We start from the raw sequence: 21,940 nt of genomic DNA, 5'->3' as shown, positions 1-21,940 counted from the left end.
TCATAATTAACCATCCACGAATGGCGCATTGGAATGGGTGTATTGGAAAGATAATGATACAAATCGGATTAAAACAATAGCAAAAGGAAGCAAAAAAAAAAGACATTATTTTATCTGCGCTGATAAAGCGATGATCGATGTCGTTTACGATTTTATAAAGTGGTTTTTGTATGACAAGTAGGTAGTTTGTTTTTCCTGTGGTTGATTTTTTTATTCACAATTTAGAAAAAAGTAAAACATTTATATGATAAATGCATAGGCGAAAGTGAAGCTCATTACTAGTTCATTTGAAGTACAGTTCGTTAATTTTATGTAGCACCAAATTAACATTCTAATTGAATTGTTTAATGCTTTTTTTCTAAAAACCTCAAATGGGCAAAAGAAAATGGTAATCGACAAGCAAGAAGTATAATTTAATGTAAAAAAACAAACTCACATTCACTATTCATGTTCAATTTACATACACCTATTCACATTCATTATTAGAAACATGCTTATCAATACATCTCACACCTGTTAACGATTTTGCTATCAACATACCAGCATACAAGACAAGCAAAGGAAGCAAGCTCAATATGGCACTAATTATTCACAGCGTACAGTATTTAAAATCATTTTCGCCGAAACATTTATCCATCCCACGGGCCCAAAATGGGTTTTGCCAAATATGTGTACATATTTTGTACAAAAGCGAAACGTTTCGGGTTTCGGTGTGGCTACGGAAACGTAATTAAATGAAAGGAAAACAGGAAAAATGTGAAATCCTATCCCATCCGGGTTGGTAGCGAGCCGCCACCGCGTCTCGCTCGTAATGAATAAATCATTTGCGTGCCGATTACGTGGGCAAGCGCGTCTGAGGCGGCCACCTAGCCGGAAACGAATGGTGTTTCCGCCTCGCGCACGTATCTTTGTTTGTTTTTCTTGTTTTCTAAGGAAAAAACACATCCCACGCTTCACGCGTCTAGCGATGAAAATAAACAAATAAAGAATGAAAGTAGCAATTTTAATATAATTGCACCAACTTTTGAAGTTTTTCTTTAGTTTTGCATACTTTTAGGCGTATTGGTTTGAGTTAGCAAAATGCTCAAAAGTATGCAATTTGCCTGACAAAAGTACATGCGCGCTGGATTGTTAACAGCTTGTTAGGCACTATTAACCAGCTTGCCAACTGTGTGCTACCTATCGCAGTGTAGTTGTTATATGTAGTTGGTCAAATAAAAGAAAAAAACTGATAAATAAATTAATAGTCACTTGTTTCGCTTCCCTTCTTGCACGTTGCGTATATTATTCGAACTATTCGAAACATCCGTTCGCTTAGCGGCCATCGGGTTCAAATCAAACACAACAAAAAAAACAGCAACACACAAACAAGATAAAGAATACGCAAAAAAAAAACGTTCCACCAAAGCGGAAACAGAAAAACCACGCGTGAGCTTTTTTATGTGTCTTACCCTATATTCCGTTTGGATTCATTTGTGCCAATGTTCAATATTTTTGCTTGTCCGGTACTGGACCAACCCGTTGGTCAAATCAATTGGATCCTTTCGGGGGGTTCGGGCTGGAAGGTTTTACCGAATTTAAACGTGCGGCCTGGTTTTCATCCCTCCCTCGCCAGTCCGTTTTTCCCAGTTGGGATTGTGGTTAGTTGGAAAAGGTTTTTAATCGCGATATTCAATTTTCTACCGTTTGTCTTTCTTTTTTTTTTGTTTTTGGTTTGTTGCCTGTTTGTAATCGTTTTTTCTCGTGTTGAAAAATAAAGACTGGATGCAAAACACACAACACGAGAACGTAAGCTCGTCCCTCACCCAGGGGCAAGTTCGCTGTGTTCGTTCGTTTGGGTTTAGGTTGAATCTGGCAGATGTTCCGTTCCGTGTAGGATTTAATTTAAATTTCCTCCTGTTTCCTCGTTTCGTTTCCATCTCGTTGCATGGGGTTAAAAGTCGTCCAAAAAATTTCGCTTCTCACTGTCATCTATCGCAAACAGATCGGACCAGAATATCATAATTTATGATACCCACGATCATCATCAGCATCATCATCCACATCGTCATGGTCATGAAGAAAGCAAAACAGCTCACTTTGAACTTTCATCCTGCGTTGGTGTGTTTCGCTGTATGTATACGGGGTAATACTTTAACAAGCTCAAATCGAAACCGGGGCCAAAGATCGGCCAAGAAGATGGCTCCACAGCGATGCTTAAAATGATAAGCAAAAGTTATTTTAATGCCTTCTCGTTAGCTTTAGCACATCGTCACCGATGAAGTGCAAGCGCATTTATTACGCGCTCTCGAGGGGTTTGGAAGTTTTGGAAGCACCGTGCAAACGATAAGCGCATCTTCTAAAGTTTGTCATTTGTCCACACTTTTCCCAAGGAACGAGAGGGGAAAAAAATATGCGCAAAAGAAAATTTTAATTTAAACTTTATGAATGCATCTCGGTATTAATTGTGAAGCGTACACGATGACACGGCTGTTCACGGGACACGTTTGTGTTTAAACAATATCCGATTTTTTGTTGTGTGATGCACTTTTCCGATGCGCCCCGATGGTGTTTGTGTTATGAATATTGGAAGGATTTTTGGACCGAAAATGGCAGGACAGGGTGAGAAGAAAACCCTCGCTCTGTTCAATTTATTATACGGAATTCCCAGCTTTTTTATTCACTAGCAAAAATTGGTAGAAACAAGCAGAAGGAAGACCAAAAATTGGGTTTATTTAATAAGTGAAATGCAATTATTATATCAATGGGAAGATTAAAGCAAAGGGGGTTATCGTGAGGTTATTCATGGTTTTTGCAGCAGCATCGATGCATTTTCTGTCGGGGAAATTACTGGGTCGAGTTAATAAATATGCCGAGCGCCGCTGGGGACACAAGGGACGTTTGGATAAATTTAATATTTACCTTCATTTGCTCTCTTTTTTCGAACACATGCAAGGGCAATGTTTGCGTTTAAAGCAATGCATTTGCCACAAATGAATTTTGAATGATTTGTTCCTGTTTTTATCTCGCATTCTCGTGCTCAATTCTTGAATGTACGGTTGGCAAGTGTTGACTATTGAGCGACACAAAACAACCAAAAACAAAAACTTCCATTCCCCGAATCTAGATTCGCCTAAAGTCGTTTGATGTTGCTTTGCTTGTTAAGGGGGGAAGGAGGAATTTTTCAAGCTTAAAAAAAAAGGAAAACAACACCTAAAGCTAACATCAATCTCCACTGGGGACAACATTCCGCATGTGGCCTGGCAATGGATACGATCGTTGCAGGTGCGACCGTTTCCTTCAACTTCAACGCCCGGTTGAAGCTTTTGCATAAACGGAATGTAGTGACTCGTTTCCGTTTTAACTACAAAACTATCTCTCTGCATGTTATTTTTTGTGGTCTTTTTTTTACCCCCACCGTATCACACGATAGCGAGCCGTTGTTTATGTGCGAGGTTTCTTCTTTGATAAGGGGCAGAGCTGAACATGAATGCAGATCAGGTGGAATACGGCTCACTCCTGGTGTCGATCTACTGTTTCTGTTTTCTAGTTTCACTAGTGTTGGACTTTTAAATTTATTCATCGTCCGTTGGAGATGGAAAATTAAACCAAAAGAAAAAAAACAGGAAATCAGCTTTGAAGGCTTCAAGTTCCGAGAACGGTCTCTTATTGGTGACATACAAAAAAAAAAGATGAAAATGTGTCATGTTGTATGAATGAGAGAAAGCAAGCCAGAAAGCAGAAAAAAATGAATAAAAAACATTGACAAAAGTTGAGAACATAAAGCATCATTCTACAAAACCTACAGCTGCCGCTCGCCACTCGAAAATGGCGCGGAAAGAATTGAAACCTTTTTATCTAGTTAATTGCATCTGCAAAGTACCACGAACGGCATCTAGATGCACCCACGGCACTGATTGCAGTCACAAGCACCGGCGTATGCTTGTTTCTTGTGGCACTCGAACCGGAACACTGCAACCCCTCCCACCACCATCAAAGGCGGCATTGAATGTCGAAGGATTAGGAGTTCCCTCCTCAGTTAGGGGTGGGGGATGAAGGAAATTTAGCAAGAAGCTAAACCAATTGTTAGGGAATTTATTTTACGCTCGTCTGTAGCTGTTTTCCACCCTTTTGTCGGGATGCAGGTAACGGGCAAACCTTCTCAAGTGAACTCCAGTGTCAAGGGATTATGTGTGTCAGGTTTTTCTCCTGTACAGGCCCGCTATTTCAACAACGTTTATCCGATGGCAACAGAAAGAAACTCAATGCTCAACCTGCAGCAGCACTTCGTCGTCTAATGAGTTGATTCCGTTGATCGTGACCCAGGTGGGGGGAGGGTCCAGAATTTAATAAACGAAGCACATTTTGAACGATAATTGAGTGAAACGGTTTAAGGTTTTCCTTTTTTTCTGTGTGTATTGTTGCTTGCTTCTCCCTTGTGGCCCGTACAAAGGTGGGAAATGGGTTTTTTTTGAGGGGCAAACGGATGTGTCACGGATGCAATATTGTAGCGAGTTTTATGTGCGGGTTGTGTTTGTTTGTCCCTTTTTTATGAGGAAAGTATGCTTATTATACAATTTTGACCGCGTTTTTCTTGTTTTGTTTAACAAGTTGTGTGGGGGGAGGGGTGGTTGACAAATTCGAACGTTTTATAAACAACAGATATCAAAAACACAACAGCCTTGTAACTATTCTAGCTCATTTGCTCCGTTGCTGTACTAGTAACTTTCCCTTACACAAATACATTCACATAAATCTTTTTCGCCGCGCTTTTTCCTCATATTTAGCCGGTGTTATCGTACCACTGGCACTGTTTGCTATTTTCATATACACATAAAACATACGGAAATTTCTTTTCAATATATCTAATCTACTAAGGGATCGATTTCTTTGGCTCTAAGGATGTGTTCTTCTGTGTGTGTGATTTCCTCCATCATTTTCCATGTGTTGTGTACGGTGTGCAATTTTACTTTTTCCCAGTGGATTGCATTGCTAAAGAAAACTAGCGAGCAATCGAAAAACAAAACTCCTAACAAGGTAAATATGTGTTACAAATTGCCGGACTTTAGGGGTTTTCTTGTTGTAGATTGCATACTTTTAGGCGTATTTGCTTATTAAAGTGCCATCCATCCATGCAACTTGCAGGGGTGGAAAAACCTTGTTGAGATTTTCTTTTGTCGCTTTTATTCGCCCTCCAGACAAAGCACCCTCATTCGTAAGTGTATGTGTGTGTATGTGTGCTTATCATGGAATGCGTTTTTCCGTATGGTAGTGCTGCGATGGCTGCAAGACAACATCCCTACTTCTCAATTCCTATTTTCAACAGCTTCGATGATGCATTGCATGGCTTTTTTTGTTCTTTCTAGTGTCTCCAACTTCATCAGTGCTTTTCACGATCGAAAAGAAAAAGCACATACCACACCAAAACGAGTCTAATTTCCGTAAAGTGACACTAAAAACTTTTCTCATCATTTCTGACGTACCATCAACGCGGTTTCATTCTGTCCGATCGATCATTCGCATCAGTGCACCGTGTTTCGGAGCACTTTGTTGGCATGTTACGCGCCATTACGAAACGTGTGGCGGAAGTTTTCCCTTTTTTTCCCGTAAGCGAGATGTGCCAATTTCTCCTACCTTGTTTAATTTCCCGGCGCGGGCTGGCGTATGTGTCGCCACAGTGTGACTGTTTCGCGCGCAAGTCACTGTCGTGCTGTGACGCTTCACGTTGGAACTTAGGATTTATCTATTTCTTTTCTCCACTGGCTGGTTGGTTGGTTTTTTAGTGTAGGGAGCGGTAAGGTGTGTTAGGGGGAATGGTGATCTAGAACCGGGCCTTGGTTAGGTCTGCAAATCGGTGATGCGTGATGGATAGGGCCGTCGGGAGCGCTACGGCCAGGAACCAAACGAACTTGAAGCATACGTCGGTGGGTTTCGCGTTCGCAACCGTTGACCCGCTGGTTCCGTGCGGCTGTAGCGGATGTGTCGAGAACTCCTTCACCTCGGTCCAATCGCTCAGCCCGGCCGCATTGCGGGCAGCGACCCGGATGAGGTACTTGGTGTCCGGTATGAGCTGCACCAGCAGATACGTTGCACCGTCGGCCACATCGAAGTCACGTCGGCTGGCCCGGTCCCACGAGCGGGACTTTAAGTATTCTTCCGTGGGCATCAGTTCGAACCGGTACCCGATCACGGTGGTTGGATCGGGCGGAATGTCATGGGATTTGGTTGCTCCGACGTCGATGTCGAGCGTGTCCGAGTTGACACCACGTAGTTGAAACTGAAGCCCGCATACAGTGGCAGTACCGGTCCCAGGCGGCAAACAGCAACAGGGGAGAGTGAGAAAGGAAATGTCACATTGCGAAATGTGCTTGCAAAACGGCGAAGAATTCGGCAAACGAAAACGGGTGTATACTCACCAGACTCGGTGGATCGGGTTTAGTGCCCTCCTTCAGGTGGATCTCCTGCGACACGGTCCCAAGTTCGTTTTTAGCCTCACACTTGTACTTGCCGAATATGCTGCTGGTTTTTATCATGATCTGCAAAGGTATGGGAAATGGAAAATGTAAAGAATTTTCCCACGCCAAACCAGCCAAACCAGCCAACCACCATGCATTTTACCTGCAGCATCGACACATGGCGCCCGTTGTAGATGATGTGGCTTTTCGGGGTAAGCTTTTTATTGTTGGCCGACCAGCTAAAGTTGGCCGGCGGTTCGGCGGTCGCTTCACACGTAAGATTAACCACCCCACCAACGTAGCCGTACGCGTCCGATACGGATGGTTTCCATGCCGGTAAGTAAGGTTTATCTAAGATTTAGTGTGCGAAAGGAAAGGTTGAATTTCTCGAATCGAGCACTGGAGTTTTTTTTGGTTTGTTTGTTTGCAAAAAAATCTAAAGAAGACGTACGTTTGATGTTGAGTCGAATCGTCTTCTCCTCGAAGCTGCTTCCGGTGGCCGAGATCTGGAACGCTTTGCACGTGTACTCGCCGCTATCGTTCTGGACCACCTTCTTGATGGACATTCCGTCCGCCAGCTTGCTGTAGCGTCCGTTGTTGGAGACTGTGTCAGGCAGGAGGTGGTTGCCAACAAGGGGTGGTGAAAAGTGGTGCGAAATTTAAATAAAGATCTCACGGGCACGCCCGATTCCGGTTCGAAACGGATCGGATCGGAACAATCAAATTGTTGTTAGCATTCAAATTATATGCAAATGAGCGTTGGGTGAGCTGAGTGTTCGATAACGATCGATGGCATTGTCAAGGCGATGAAGGTGTGAATTTCATTTGCATTGTACAATCCTTTCCCCCAGGTAACATTCCTTGAGAAAACTAGCAAACAAACAAGCTGTAGTCAAATGCTTTCCGTACCTAACAGGCAACGTTGTCATGTGAATTGCATACTTTCAGGTGAATAATATATCTACATACGGAAAGCATCCCAAAACTATGCAATCTACATGTTAAAATTACCTTGTTAAGGCATCAAGGGTAGCTTGTTTTGTAGCTAAACTTCATCTCCAATATGTCACTTGAGTTGGTTTTTTGCGTGATCGCTTTTCGAATGGAGACGCCTGGTGTTTGTGTTTAAAAACACAACTTCGGTACAATGTTTACACTTTTGCTGAACATGCGGAAGGCAGCAAACTAGTATAACAATTTTCGCTTCTCACCTTCCAATGCAAACGTCATCGAGACTAATGAGTTTTTCCAACTCGCTCGCACTTTAATGGTAAAATAACAATAATAAAACCAAGACAAAATAGCAACGAAGTGGTTGAGTTTGGTTAAAAGATCTCGCGTAAAGCAAGGCACGCAACTCAACGATGTACAGGCATGACTTTTTGTTTTTCCGCCTATATTAAATGTGGAAAAGCAGCCGCGGGCACTACCGAAGCACCAAACCATTGAAGCGTTGAAGTTTTTCTTCCGGTGGTTGTGGTTCTAGTTCTAGTTCCTTCCGGCAGGAGTTACCCAGAAGCACCCGTTCGTTCTTATCCAGTTGGAGTATTTTGTTTGTGTGTTTTATTTATCGCTCTTCCGCTGGAGAATAGACCAGTGAACGGTGTTTTTTGGTGGCGGTGACGAAGCCGGATGGGTGGTGGCGGTTCATTGTTGCTGTAACAATTAATTTGAGGCACAACTTCTGATGCTTCCAACACAGCTGGAAGGGAGCGTTTCTTGCTTGGCTCGACTCATGATGCGATTTATGTGGTTTATCGTTTCCTACTCCGGGATTCGTCGGGCTTCGGAGTGGAGTGAATCGTCGTCGGGTGAAACACCCGCGGGTTTGAGTCAGGATAGTTGTTGGCAGTAAAAAGTTGTTTAGCTTCTGCACTGCTTCGAGGGGGGTGAGCAAAGAAACAGTGCGGTTTATTTCCCCGGGCCCTTATCCGGTCCACGGGAAGGTGGGGTCGGTTTTTTTGGGGGCTGAAAATTGTAGCCTTTTGCGCTGAAGCGATTGCACCTCACACCGGGAAGGTTAGTTGCTTTGCTTAAGTAGTTATCCAAGTGTTGTTTCACCGTTTGCATCATTATCAGGATCGAGGATATCTAAACAAGCGGGCTATTGCTTCGAGTTTCAAGTTGAGAAAAGTTGGGAGAATTCATTTAAATTCTTTAGCATCGCTGTTAGCTTGCATTGTAATGGGGTGTGTAACCATTTCTTGTGCGTGAAAGTAATAAAAGTTTCTCAACATGATTTCAAACATTTACTTTTTACACATCTAGCACTTACTGGCGCTTTACTTTAAAACAAACCATTTTGAAAAAGTGTTTTTTACCATCGTAAAGCAATATTGTATGATAGTTGTATACTTTTAGGCGCACACACAACAAAAATGACGGATGAACCGCTGACAGGAATATGCGTTTTTTTTGTTTATTTCCTTTGCTTCTCTAAACAATTTTAAAACGCCGATAGCAAAAAAAATCACATAGCATTTTTCAACTGAAAAGAAAACTAAAAAAAAAATCGCATAAAAACCATACAAAAAGGGCTTCCAACAAATGGAGGCATTTTGCTGTTGTTTTGTTAGTAACCACGCGCATGCCATTGTTTGCCGTTGTTACTCGTGCACTCACAGGTTTTACACACAGCATTCAATTTCAATTGCCATGGATAGAACGGTGGGATAAAACCTTTTATGAATCATTTGCTATTAAGAAATCTGTTCTATGTCGATGATGCTTTTCATGTACAAACGAGCACGTCACTGTACGTGTGCGTCACCAAGTGTAGTGAAAAAAAACACTGCCGTGTGCACAGTAAATGTACGAAAGAAAAACACACCCCATCATGATGATCATCATCATCGCCATCATGGGTGGAAAAGCTTTTAAAAACGTTACCCCGTCAACGCTGGGGAACGCTGCCAAACAACCGGTGCAATATGGCAAAGACATCGTTCATATTGTGCCATCCGTACGAAACAATGCATGATTCTTCGCCATAATCATTGCATTCTCTCGTTGCCGGTCCCACCATTTTCGCATCTTGCCGGCATGGCGCGCGCGGCTACAGCCAAAAAGGGGTGCCAATGACAAGTAGACGGCTGTAAAAGATGGCCACCATGAACGGCAGCAATGAAGGGACATAAATTCTACTACGCTGCACATCATTGTACCTCTGCAGGCGATCAGGTGAGAGCTTTGAAAAGCTTCCCGAGTGGAAAAGAGAGAAGGAGAAAAAAAAAATTGGAACAGCAGTCGATGGAACCGAGTTCCGTTGGATACAGTGGTTATGTTTCATTGCCATCGTTTCGTTTGAGTTGGTAGATGGTTGATGACGGAGGAATGGGTGATGAAGAGTGATAAGTAGCACTGAACTTACAGAACAGGGGTTGACCGTTAAAATACCAGGAGACGGACGGTTCCGGATGTCCTTTTACCTCGCAGCGGATCGTTGCGTCCTTATCTTCTACGGCCGTTTGCACGGTGCTCGTATCCCGGAAGGAAATGGGTTCTGTGTGGGAAGTGCAACAAGGCGAAGGACACATCGTTACACGCTGTTATCCTTTTTTTAACAGAGGTCATTTTTCTTATCCCTTACCGTAAACGATCATTTTAAAGGATTTTCGCAGCGCCGGTACTGTTACCCGTCCGTCGGTAACGGTGGCCGTTCCCTCCACATCCACCTCGCACGTCCAATTGCCCTGGTCGGTACGGGCAATCGCTTCGAATATCAGCGACAGCGAATCGCCCTTGTCCTCGATGTGTACACGGCCCTTGGTTTCGCTAATGACGACATTTTTCGGATTTCGCCACTTTAGCTTCACTTCCTGGTTCGTGTGGCTGCAGGTGACCATCCGCGACTGGTTGACGAAGTGGGCCGTCTCCTCCTCTGGTGTCAGCTTCAATGCGTCGCCTACCGGATCCGTCCGTTTCGAGATTTGTTGATTGCCATTAATGGAGGAAGCTGTTTTTGGGAGAGAGAGATGGTGAAAAACAGATTTATTGTTAAAGAAAAACATGGATTGTTTTTATATTTTTAAACAGAAAATAAAACAATAAATTTTGAGTCATCACATCGGATAAGGTGATTCCAACAGATGCTCTTTTAACCATTCTAAGAAGCGGCTGTTCCCAAGCTCATGAATCATCTTCGTTTCATCTCGTTCGTCCGATTAATTGTGTCAATTACGGTTACGGGGTGAAGGTTTGTGGTGCAAGAGGCGAGCGGTGGGAGGAAAAGATTAATTCGCCCGTCGGGGAGTTTTGTGTGGGCTGTACCCGTTCTACGGAATGACATTTTCATGCTTTCGTTTCAATTCTTTCTAAATTCCCCTTTAGCCAAACGACCTTTGGGGTTAGTGCGTTGTGTTGTGCCTCCCAGTGGGAATCGAGTTAATGACGCACAACCCATGTGACAGGTCTGATTAAAAGTGACAAATAAGGTGATAATACTGTAAAGATAGTTTTGTGCCAAATAAATAAAGTTTGCCTAAAAGTATGCAATTCTCATATCAAAATACTTATTTTAAATTTTTTTTTTAATATTGGGTTAAATTTGTGTCATGAGTATTATTCTCGAAAAGAAAAAAAAAACAAGCATTAAAATGTTGTGTGCGCAGGGAAACAAAACTCATTGCGGTCGTAATCATCGCAACCAAGCACAAATAATCACGCGATAATAATCAACAATCAGCAGTTCGATTGTGATGTTAGGTGGTGGTTCGAACTGAACACGAGTGAGCGTAATGGATACTGTGTAAATATGATTGCGGCAGAGGAAATGCAAATGGTGGTGACATCGAAAACTAAGCCACATTAAATAATCCATTGTTATTGGAGTGTTAGCAGTAATTGGGGAGATGTGGAACAAACGAGGACGTCTCTAATATAAAGGAGGGCGTATTAATATATATTTATTTAACTAAACTTTGTGGCGCATCGAATGCAAATGTGATGGAAAATCGAATCCGATTTAATTCGCTTTGATTGTGTGGGTTCTGTGAACCGCAATGAAACAGTGAGATAAATAGTAAACGATTGTGGTGAGCAACTGCTGAGTCCGCTGTCATGTCAGAGGGCATCAGAGGGCGCACAGCGCAAAGCCTGTTTGAAAAGCCTTATTTCTATTTTCCATTTTCCATTTATGATTGTTGAATTGATGTTTGAGCGAAGCTGAAATGCTCGGGTAAGCTTATCTAACGTGACCACAAGAGCTTTAGTGTAGCGTCGAATTGATTTAATTTAAAATCATGCTGCAAAACTCTTTTCGCCCACTTGACCGTCTGATTGGATGGATTGAATTTATGGCAAAACAGCAAAACAACGAATGGTAATTAATTGTTTAACGGCTTGCGAACGGACCCTGTGGTGAAAATAGGGCATAATGTGGTATAATGAACTATATACATACACGTGTGTGGCGTACAGCGAAACCGTACGTGTATCTGACCACCATCGGGCAAACAGCACACCGGAACATGATAGGAACAGACGATCTATAAATTACATTCAACCACCGCTGACCAAGGGAAAGCGAAGCCCACAAAGAAGGCCATGATATGTACGGTGGACGAAGCGTCTTTTCGATTCCTTAAGAAGCATGGGATTTATTTGCTGCTCGGTCGAACGATCCAACGACGATTGTGTTTGGCATTTGAGAGGGAACTGAGGAAGGATGTTGTTACGAAACAGTGCAATTGCATACATCAACGTAACGGTTGCCCTTACGGGGTTTTTGCTGAAGAATGAGACCGTTACGAAGCATAATATGCGAGTGTAAGCAAATGGCCGTTTGTCCAATTCCCAGACTACCTTGGGAAGCCTTGTTTTATGCAGCGAAGAATCTGTAAACAAGTTCTTATTGAGAGGATAACTGGTTTGTTGTATAAAATAGTGAACTCTCGCCTACAAGTATGCAATCTTTTGTACAACATAAGCCTGTTAGTTCTTTACGACTTTCGTTTGCTCATTTGTAGTAACAAGGCTGTCTTCTGGGTGATGTTTAGCCACGTTGAAAGTGTGGCGTGATCAACTATTTGTAACGTCATGTTGTAGCGAAATTAATAATCTCAAAACCCGTTGTAAATTTATCCTTCCAAGTACTGCGGTCTTCCCGCAGGGGAACATTCGCTATATGCATTGTGGCATGTTCTTGCGTTCTAGAATGCGTACGCCGGAAATGAAGCGGTACACGACGCCTTTCAACTGAAAGGTAGAAGAAGGCGTTACGATTGTCCGCTTGGAAAGGTTCTGCAAAAGCTCTCTCATGATGGTCGCAATCAATCAAGGGTTTTTGTTGGGTGGGGTAGGTAAGGGATGCTAAAAGTATGCGGTAAGGAATAGGTTAAGCTGACGAAGCGGAAAAATGAAGCTGTTAGAAGCGGCCACTTCAACTACATTCACAGGGGTGGGGAGAACCCGCATAAGTTTCGTTCCGATTTATCACCCACTCGTTGTCAGTTTTTGTGATAAATGTGTGTGATCATGAAAAGTAGATCTACGAACGAACGAACCCGAAGAGGGTGTGTGGGTGTCTGTCGAGGAGGTGATAACGAATGAGAGGCAACTTTGACGAAGGTAGAAATGAAAGCGATATGTGGTTATGGGTTTTTGGGTGGATTTGTCCGTGTTAGTTGATTGCACCAAGATGAAGACGTGCTGCACAGCAATAGTGTCGTTGCGGTGTTTGTCAGAAACTGCTTATTCACTCCTTACGGTCGTAATTCGACAGCAGAAACAGTTCCCCAGTTACCGGGAATGTCGTGCTAGAAGTCGCGAACAGGAGACGATTACTTGCAACATGAACCGAAAAGGTTAGGAACGGAATGAAGATTGACTTGTTATCACCGAGTCCGCTTGTTTCCGGGAGTTTGACGGTAATGTATGGTACGTGGTGTGGCATGCTACTAAGCATAACCTCTGGGCAGGTTCGGTAAAGCGGGAGTCCCGTCCCGTGACGGGGGTGGAAGGGGATGAGATTCAATTTTCGGATTTGTTCAGAATAGTTTGCATACGCGACGCCTTCGTCCTTACGCTAGCGCTAGCGCTTTGCGCTTTGCGGTTGTGAAGCAGTCTACACAAGTGACAGCTTGCTTTGATTAGCGATGGATGTAATCAAAGTTGGCCTGCTGCAATCCAGAAGCGGACGATAGCGCACTATGGGGCGCATGCATACATCGTGTCGGATATGGAGTTCTTTTGATGTCGCATGGACGTTAGTGGAGAGTTCCCACGTCAAGGATTTGTGCTACCACTCTACAGCAAAAGCGTGGTATGCGTGTATCATGAGAAATACATAGCTGCTAAAGAACGCTGTCAGCATACAGCTCAAGAACTTGCAACAGAGAAGCGAGAAAATCTGCAATATATCGACAGCGGTACAGTGCCCCATTGATGCTTCATTCTCCCCAAGGGTAATTATCACAGTAATCGGGTCTGTATTGTGCTTAGGACCAAAACCCCACTTGCTCATCGATGCGTCGTACGGCATAATAATAACGGCATAGTACGGCATAGTAATAATCATTCCATTCAATGAAGCTCACCCGAGGGAAATGGAAACTTTGACGCATTCTATTGGCAGGTTGATATAATGCTGTACGTCTTAGAACGTATCTAGACACCGTCGGCAGGAATGTTGAAGCATATATTAGACTGAGATTGACGTATCTCTCTATCTTCTCGTTTGAAGATAATGTGCAATCTGAGACGATCGCTCTTCAGATGCAGAAATGTTAGTCATATATACACACACTTGCTTTGGATCATCATAAGGAACTTCCTTTCACCGTATTGTGGAGCAATGGAGCCACACTGCTGTTATGGTTGTTTTGTTATGGCTTTGCATACTTTACGGCGTTTAGCCGAACGCGTTTTTGAAGCTGTCAAATGGGGCCTTCGGGAAAGTTTCTCTTTCTCTCTTTGTGTGTGTGTGGATTCGAAAACTCCACCAGAAACTCAAACCTGTACAGGTTGTGGAGAAAGTTGAGGTAGGCCTGCACCCGGTTGAATAGTTGGAAAATTTTAATAAATTCCTCCAAACTACCATATTCGCCGATGTAATTGGACCAAAGTTGTGGATGGAATGCACATAAACTTTCCTCTGCCATCCATTAGGGGATGGAATGAAAAAACATAAGACCTCTCCAACAAACCGTACCTTGGGAGTGGTCCCAGAGTTTGGGAAGTGCAAAGAAAGAAGAACAAAAGAGAGAAAAAAAATGCAAAGTTTCTCATAATCTTTCACAAGCACATATTACAGAACTTTGGCACCGTGCAAAAGGTAGAGACGGTTTTTTTTCTTCTTTATTTCTTTTAAGGTATATTTTTGATGTTATTTTTTCTCGTGTTTTGTCTCATGTAAGCTTTGAAGGAGCTTTTTTTGGGAAATATTAAATGTACGTGTGTAAGCGAGAGTTCTACTCACCATGAGGAAAACCTTCCTTTTATCGAGTGCATAAAATGAACACGAGCTTATGTTTATCCAACCAGACCGATCAGAAACAGCACAAATATTGTGCATAAGCCCCCCATTGGCGATATGAAACTGGGGTAGGAAATTTGATCAGATATTTTTTTTGCCCTTCGGTTCATTTGGATTTGAACGAGAAATAGGAAAACATGGAAGAAAAAAACACTCTTTTCTTTCCGTTTTTCTAACGGCACTGCGGTGATGTTTTTGGCAGCTTAATGGGAAGAAATGAAAGCAAAAGAAAAAAAGCTCACTATACACTATTTATCACTGGTCGAATGACGCGAGACTACCGCGCTGCCAACGGGACGCTGCATTTACTCCCTTTTTTGGGGAGGTTTGATGTTTTTGCGGCAAAATGGTAAAGTTTTTCCAACCTCGTACTTCGACTCCATCATGGTCAGTTTTGTGCCCACGGTCGAACTTTTTTTTTTTCTTTCTCGCTACCGATGCAACTCCAGGAACAATTCTTTATTTTCCATCTGTTTTAACCAGCTTTCCAGCTTTCAGGAGTGCAGTCGACAGAAAAGCTTTCGCGCAGAAACTTTCAACACAAGCACAACACACACAGCTAAAGGAGTGAAGAAGAAAGTTTTTTGATTAATTCCGATTCGCTCCGTTTCCGGATGGGATGGTTTTAAATATTTAACTGTCCTGTCTCTCGACAGCTCGGCTTTTTTTTTGAGCGTGCCGTTTTACTCTCCAAATCCGGAAGGAAAAGTGATGTATTTACACAACAAAACCCCGATTCTTTTGATCTAACTTCCGGCGTACAGAATATGCAACACAGACACGACAGTGGTCAATGTTTCCGTTCGTTCTTTTTTTTATGTGTTTTTTTTTTCTATGCTGCTCCTCTCACGCTCAAAACCAAACCGAATAAATGTGACCAAATTTGGGAATTGTGCTGTCGTGTTTACACTGTGGCTTTTATAAAAGGCGAACAGAACCCAGAAACAGTGGGGCAGCTGGGGGGATGATGCTGGGTGGTTGGAAAGTTTTATCGCTGTTTCGTATTGGTAGTTGGTGGGAGAGGGATTGGGTAGGGGGATGTGGTCAGTTACCTCCCATGTCCCCGGTATCGTAAGCCGGAAGTTTTCTGGTCCCAAAAATCCTGCACTGGACTGGTGATGAATAAATAATCGTTTAGTTTTAGTCCGTTCGGCAGGAACCGGTGTGGCCTTTGGTGTGGCGCATATTGAGGTAGGTCATGCCGGTTGGCAGCCGTGCCTGAATGTGGAAAACCAAGCACAGTTCGAAGTACCGTTTGGAGTTTCTGGCTGAAAGGGTAATTGGGATTGATAGCAGCAAGATAAATGTTTCTCTAATGGATACACTCTACACATCGCTTGTTCCTGGGGCTCAGCCAGGGCAGGGGATGAAAGACGAGCAAGTTCGGTGTCGCTTGTACCACAAGTCGGCAGTGAGCGTTTTCTTCTGCGATGGCACATATTAAAACGGGGAGTGCAGAATCGTTTAGTTGCAACGATCATCGTGCACACATTAATTTCCGGATTTAAGAAAAGAGCGATAGAAGGCGATATAAATGTGGAGAAAAGGAACAGAAAAAAAAGGATGCAAACCACTCACTTTCGGACACGTGCACACGCTTCCAACCGGAAGCGGTTTGCCGGGGTTTTTTGCGGTGGTTACGGGCGGTCACAGACATATAATTCTTCGCCAGCACACATAAAACAACGAACCCCCGGGTGGGGGGAAAATTTATGTCGAATCGCACCAAACAAGGCACCATGTAGAACAAGAGCTTTCGTTTTTAAAAAATTCATTCCCGAATCATGCATTTTACAAAACCGTTGTCCGACATGAATGAGCAATGAATGGATCTTGCGTGGTAGATGTGGGTTTGAATCTAATGGTTGTAAATCATGGGATAAAAGTGGGCCACACACACAGACAGATAAAAGCAGAACAGAATTTAAATGTGAAACCGTGACTGGTGGATCGTAACGACGCGACAAAGTGCGGTCGTTAGGATCGCTTAGTATCGAAAATCGTTTTCTAGGCCGGGTGCCCCGTGGAGAGAATTCTCTCTTAGCCCGAATAGAATAAAATGAAAAAAACTAACAAATGTTAGTACGGGAAGGTACGCAAAAAAATTAAGGATATGTATGGGAGTTTTTTTTGTGTTCTTTTTTCCTCTAAATTTAGGATGACACATGAAAGATATCTTTGCACGCTGGTTGTCGTTTTATCACAATCTCTACGCTGTACAGGCCGCGTTGGAAATAGGCCGTTATCAATCATGAGTGAGTGGGTTGAGGGAAAGGAACACATTTTTCATTTGCTGGGAAATGAGGCAGGATATCGTTTCCAACGGTGAATCGGTTGAATGATAGGTGAATTATTCGAGGTTGTTAATCAATTTCCGCTTCCGTAGATTTCTTATCGGCGAAGTTACACCGTTCCTGGGAGATGTATTTAAAGCGGAGTCTGTGTAGGTTTTTACCCGTAGCAAACAAAATAATTTCCTAATGATCCGTTTGCAAACAGAGGTTTTGAATAATATAAGATTTTGTACAGATTTGATTACCAAAATGCCTTTTTTCGGTTAACAAAAAAAGTGATTCAAAATCTCTGGAACATTTTCCGGAAAAGTTTGTTTGGAATGAAATTTGTGAGAGTTAGTTCTTTAATCGTATGATGTTCCTTAAGAAGAATTGATGTTAAAACGTTAAACAATCAATGCTATTCGTTTAACGCGCCGTAATGTATGCAATTTTCATTACGGAGCGGCTATTTTAGGGAAGCGGCTCCGTTGTACTAACAACCTGTATGGGGTATCAAGCACTCAAGCAGAGCTGAACCGTCCAATGCTTATCAATCATGCGAACATGATTGTGGCTACATGGAACACGTGATTGGAAGCGGCTCCGCATGCATCCAGCAAAATGTATGCAGATCGCTTGTAAGACCAGTTCTTAGAACTACAATTCAATAACATGATGCCCTTAATCAAACGTTTAGATCAAACGAAGCGAATATGCAGCTTTCTGCGTACCGGAGTTCGCTGTATTTTTTCCTAAGAATTGGAAGTTGCATATACAAAGTTGTTTGTGTGCTATAAAAAGAAAGAAAAAAAACAATGAGAAGGAGCGTATGAGCACAATACTTGTGGCAGTGGATTGATGTTATCAGTGGAACAGAGTCCACGGTCTGGTAAGGATTATTTTAAAAAACTTTGAGAATGCTTTCGGCGAACATGTCTACATGCTCTTCAGAAGATTTAAGATGCTTCTTTCCTTTTATAAATGTAATAATAATAAATTTTATTATTTAAACTTTATATAAAAACGAGATCTTTAGTCTGAAATCAATAAAGATAGAAAATAATTTTATGCACTTGAATAAATCAACAGTGTTTCACAATTTGCAATTCGAATTGAAATTAAAAATGGATAATTATTCAAATGGGTCAACAACATCATTCAACGGTTGCCAGAAATCAAACAACGTTTTCATCTTCCTTTTAACTGATGTATTACCGGGAATAGACTTGAATTGAAGTAACATTTATAATTTAAAACACCTTTAATTTAATTAAAATAAAAATTCGTTGAAAAATTTTATAACACATTTTATATATTCCACTGAATAGGAAAAACAAACATTTTTTACAGCACCGGTACAGCACTCCCTTTGTGTGTAAAAGCCAACATCTGCACCTTCTTTGGCGTCAATAAAAGAAAACACAAACCGCAGTGATAATTCACACATTCGCAGAAGGAAATTATTGCGTCCCAAAAGTGCGAAAGTGGTGTCACCGATGGATCATAAAGAATCGTTTCCGTTCCGTTCGGGCTCAAAAAAAAAGGGTGCGTCTGCCTTTGTCAGCTGTGTGTGTCGGGGTGCCCTAGAAGGGTGCTACCAGAATGCTCCGTACATATGCACCATACTGCACCAAGAATAGAACATAAATTCCATTTGCATATGGTGATGGGGAGGACAAGGGAATTGGGAGGGCGCGCAATCATCAAATCGCGATGGTTGTGTTGTTTCACTCGCCAACGCGTTGCAAAACAAAGAACGGGAGATACGATCGGATCGGGCAGGAATGGGAACGGATGGCCATGACCGTAAACACACTCCACTGGATGTGTGTCGTGCGTGTAACGTGACAATTTCGTGACAGTTGTCCGCGTTAGAAAGGGGAGCAGTACTGTTGGGGTGGAGAAGGAGGGGATGGGGGTGATTTTTGAAACAAAAGACGAAAACAACTCCAATGTCTTTGAGGTGTTGAGGAGAACTTCTGCGTTTGAGAAGGAAAGAAAAACCTCCAAAAAAACAAGAAACTCCATTCATCTTCCTGTCCAACGCGATTCGAGACGCGACAATACGATTAGAGACCCGAACAACGTCTTTGGGGTTGGGGTGATTTTTTTTTGTAGCACCACAATAATGACCTTGAGCAATTGGCGTGTTAGTTTAAAAAAAGAAAATACACAAATAGAACAAAAAAAAACACACACACAAACGACACAACATCTGCTTATCCGTCTGTTGTTGGTTCTGTTTTGTTATCCCTAAGTCCCCATCCCGATAAAGGGCACCCGAAGAAACATACACATACACTGGATGGAACGTTTCCGGGCGTACCAATCCAATTAGGTGCGCGCTTGGGACGATGACTTTCGAGCGTGACCGACGAGTTTCGCGACCTCCACACACCAGGCAGAGGCAAAACACTCACCGGCAATAAGGAGCAGGAAATTGAATCCAAAGTGCATCCGAGTCATGGTAATCCGGGGAGTAATCATTGTCGTACGGCAAACGGGTGTCTGGAGGGGGGTAATAATCCTTCCCTTTTGGCGTTGCTTATTGTTTCACGCTCACTTCACGGGTGGTATAACTCGCTGTAGGAACTGCAAGGAAGCTACTAACTTGTGGCTTCTACACACTCCACAGTTGCATGGTTTGCAAAACAGCTAAATTTTTGGGCAAATATTTCCCTGTGTTTTTTGGAAGAACAAAACGAAAAACACTCCCTCCAACACGTTACAGGATCACTTCCTTGGTAGGAACAAATGGTTGCATTGCACTACTTCGCCTTACACACTACACCCGAATGGCTTATCGTTGGTGGGGTGGGAGAATACGTTCAGTGGGTGGACACGTTAATTGGATTATATTCGATTATCGAATCGTCCTCACAAAAGGTGAGACACACGCATAAATTTAGCACCACTTCCTCGATTGTGTCACCTCGATCGATGGATTTGCTTCACAATTTGGCACGGCCGATGGCACTCGGTGGTTCAATAACCGGCACACACACACACAAACAGCTCTTGGAATCGGTCAACCTGTCTGCCCACAGACACTTAAGATATACACTCACGCAGCGCCTTCAAGATGCACCACTGAACTCGCTTTAATTAGTGAACGAGCATCACCGAACGCACTAACTAACTCACTCACCGCTAGCACCGACTAACTAAGCTAAGCGATGTGAACCCAGACCGAGGAACTCGAGCAGCACACTTGTCGAAATAAATTGAATTATCGTTCGGAACTCCGGGGTTTGAAGAAGTCGCCGCCGCCACGAAACACCCTTGGAAGTGGGTAATTTTGCTCACCATCAATCTTCAATCTTCCGCCCGTCGTTCTGGTTTCGCGTTTTAGACTTTAGAGACCCGATGGATGTAGGACGATCACACAATTTGGATTGGTTAATTTTATTCGATCAATCAATGTACACACACACCCGCACACCCAACTGATGCACTTTCCACCACCTTAACCTTTGGCTTCGCTTTCCCTGCCTCCCTATTTGGCGATCCCGCTTTTTGCCGGACACTTTTGATTAGAAAATCGACATCCACACTTCCGAGCTGATCGCGTGCAATGGCGTAAATACACTCCCGCGCTTCCGTGTGTTTGTGTGTTTTTTTTTGCTCTTCTTTTTGACCCGAGAGTTTACACCGAGTCGACACTCCGTACGAGATTGAATACGGTCGCATCAGTGAAAGGGCCACCATCTCCATCAGAACCGTTTCGCATTATAGTTCGCTTGAGGATGAACAAAAACAACGAGTGAATCGCGTTCACGCCGAATGAGTTCATGCACCGAGCGTCCGAATGAACGCCCGAACATGGCGGATGAACTGGAAGTCGTGACTTGTGTCAGATATACGTCATCGTTACGGCATTTAAAAACGGATTTCACATCTGGAAGACGGATCAACTGTGATAAGGAGTGAGCAACTAGAATTTAGTTGCAAATTACATAATCATCATCTGAATGCTCCTATCCACTTCGTCCTGGAGATGGGGTTTCCCTAGACCGTACCGGACCAGATACGAGATTAGAATAATAATACTACTCCATGAGGGGGAAAATCCTCCCGAGTGCAAATATATACATCTGCAAACTGTATTTTTGTTCCATCTGCGCAAAAGGGCAAATAAACGGAACGGTTCTCTGTGGTGTGAACCGAAACGTTCCTGATGTACACTGGTCAGCTGGTTAGTGGTTTGCAATTAAAATCATTCCGAAAGACAAAATCCTGCTTCTTCGGGTGTATTTTAATGGAGCGGTTGGTGGAAAACTGTGGAAGTGATGAAGATTGAATTTCTATCATTTTAATTACACCGACTTCGCCATCGTCATTCGGCAGCTAATGTGCTGCTTAAGCGAACGTGGACGGTTCTCCTCCGTGTGGATCGATGACCATTTTCGCCCCGATCGAAACCTTTGATGGTAGCAATTAAAATCTTTTCCCTTTACTTATGCATGGTGCGCTTTGATTCTTTACCGTCTCCGTCGGCACTGATTGAAAAGTTGTCCACCGACAACTTTCGCAACTTTCTTTCCGGGCGATCGGGAGCAAAATAGGACCACTTCGCGCCAACCATTTCGGGGTTTCAGGGCGGGAAAGTTTTCGCGCTGTCAGTTTCAGGGACGAGATGTTTCTACACACGCACGCAATTCCCTTTCTTTTTTTTCTTCTATACTAGTCCGATTCCTGATGATGGCGCCATCGAGGCGATCTTACTACAGGCCCCACGAGAGAAAAGGCAAAAAGTT

General features: G+C 43.0%; 1 protein-coding gene across 1 annotated transcript; it reads right to left on the bottom strand.

The window, feature by feature from the left end:
- Positions 1-2,539: 2,539 nt before the first annotated feature.
- Positions 2,540-20,931, bottom strand: LOC125763469 (neural cell adhesion molecule 2-like). Its single transcript, XM_049426702.1, has 7 exons — positions 19,604-20,931; positions 10,024-10,389; positions 9,805-9,936; positions 6,886-7,038; positions 6,598-6,785; positions 6,396-6,515; positions 2,540-6,256 (listed from the first exon to the last, which is right to left on the bottom strand). Exons 1-7 carry the CDS (start codon positions 19,668-19,670, stop codon positions 5,801-5,803), a joined length of 1,482 nt encoding a protein of 493 aa, XP_049282659.1. The 5' UTR covers positions 19,671-20,931; the 3' UTR covers positions 2,540-5,800.
- Between the last annotated feature and the right edge of the window lie 1,009 nt (positions 20,932-21,940).

Source organism: Anopheles funestus, chromosome 2RL (assembly GCF_943734845.2).
Source record: "Anopheles funestus chromosome 2RL, idAnoFuneDA-416_04, whole genome shotgun sequence".
Taxonomy (NCBI): domain Eukaryota; kingdom Metazoa; phylum Arthropoda; class Insecta; order Diptera; family Culicidae; genus Anopheles; species Anopheles funestus.
This window is presented reverse-complemented; position numbering and strand designations above follow the sequence as displayed.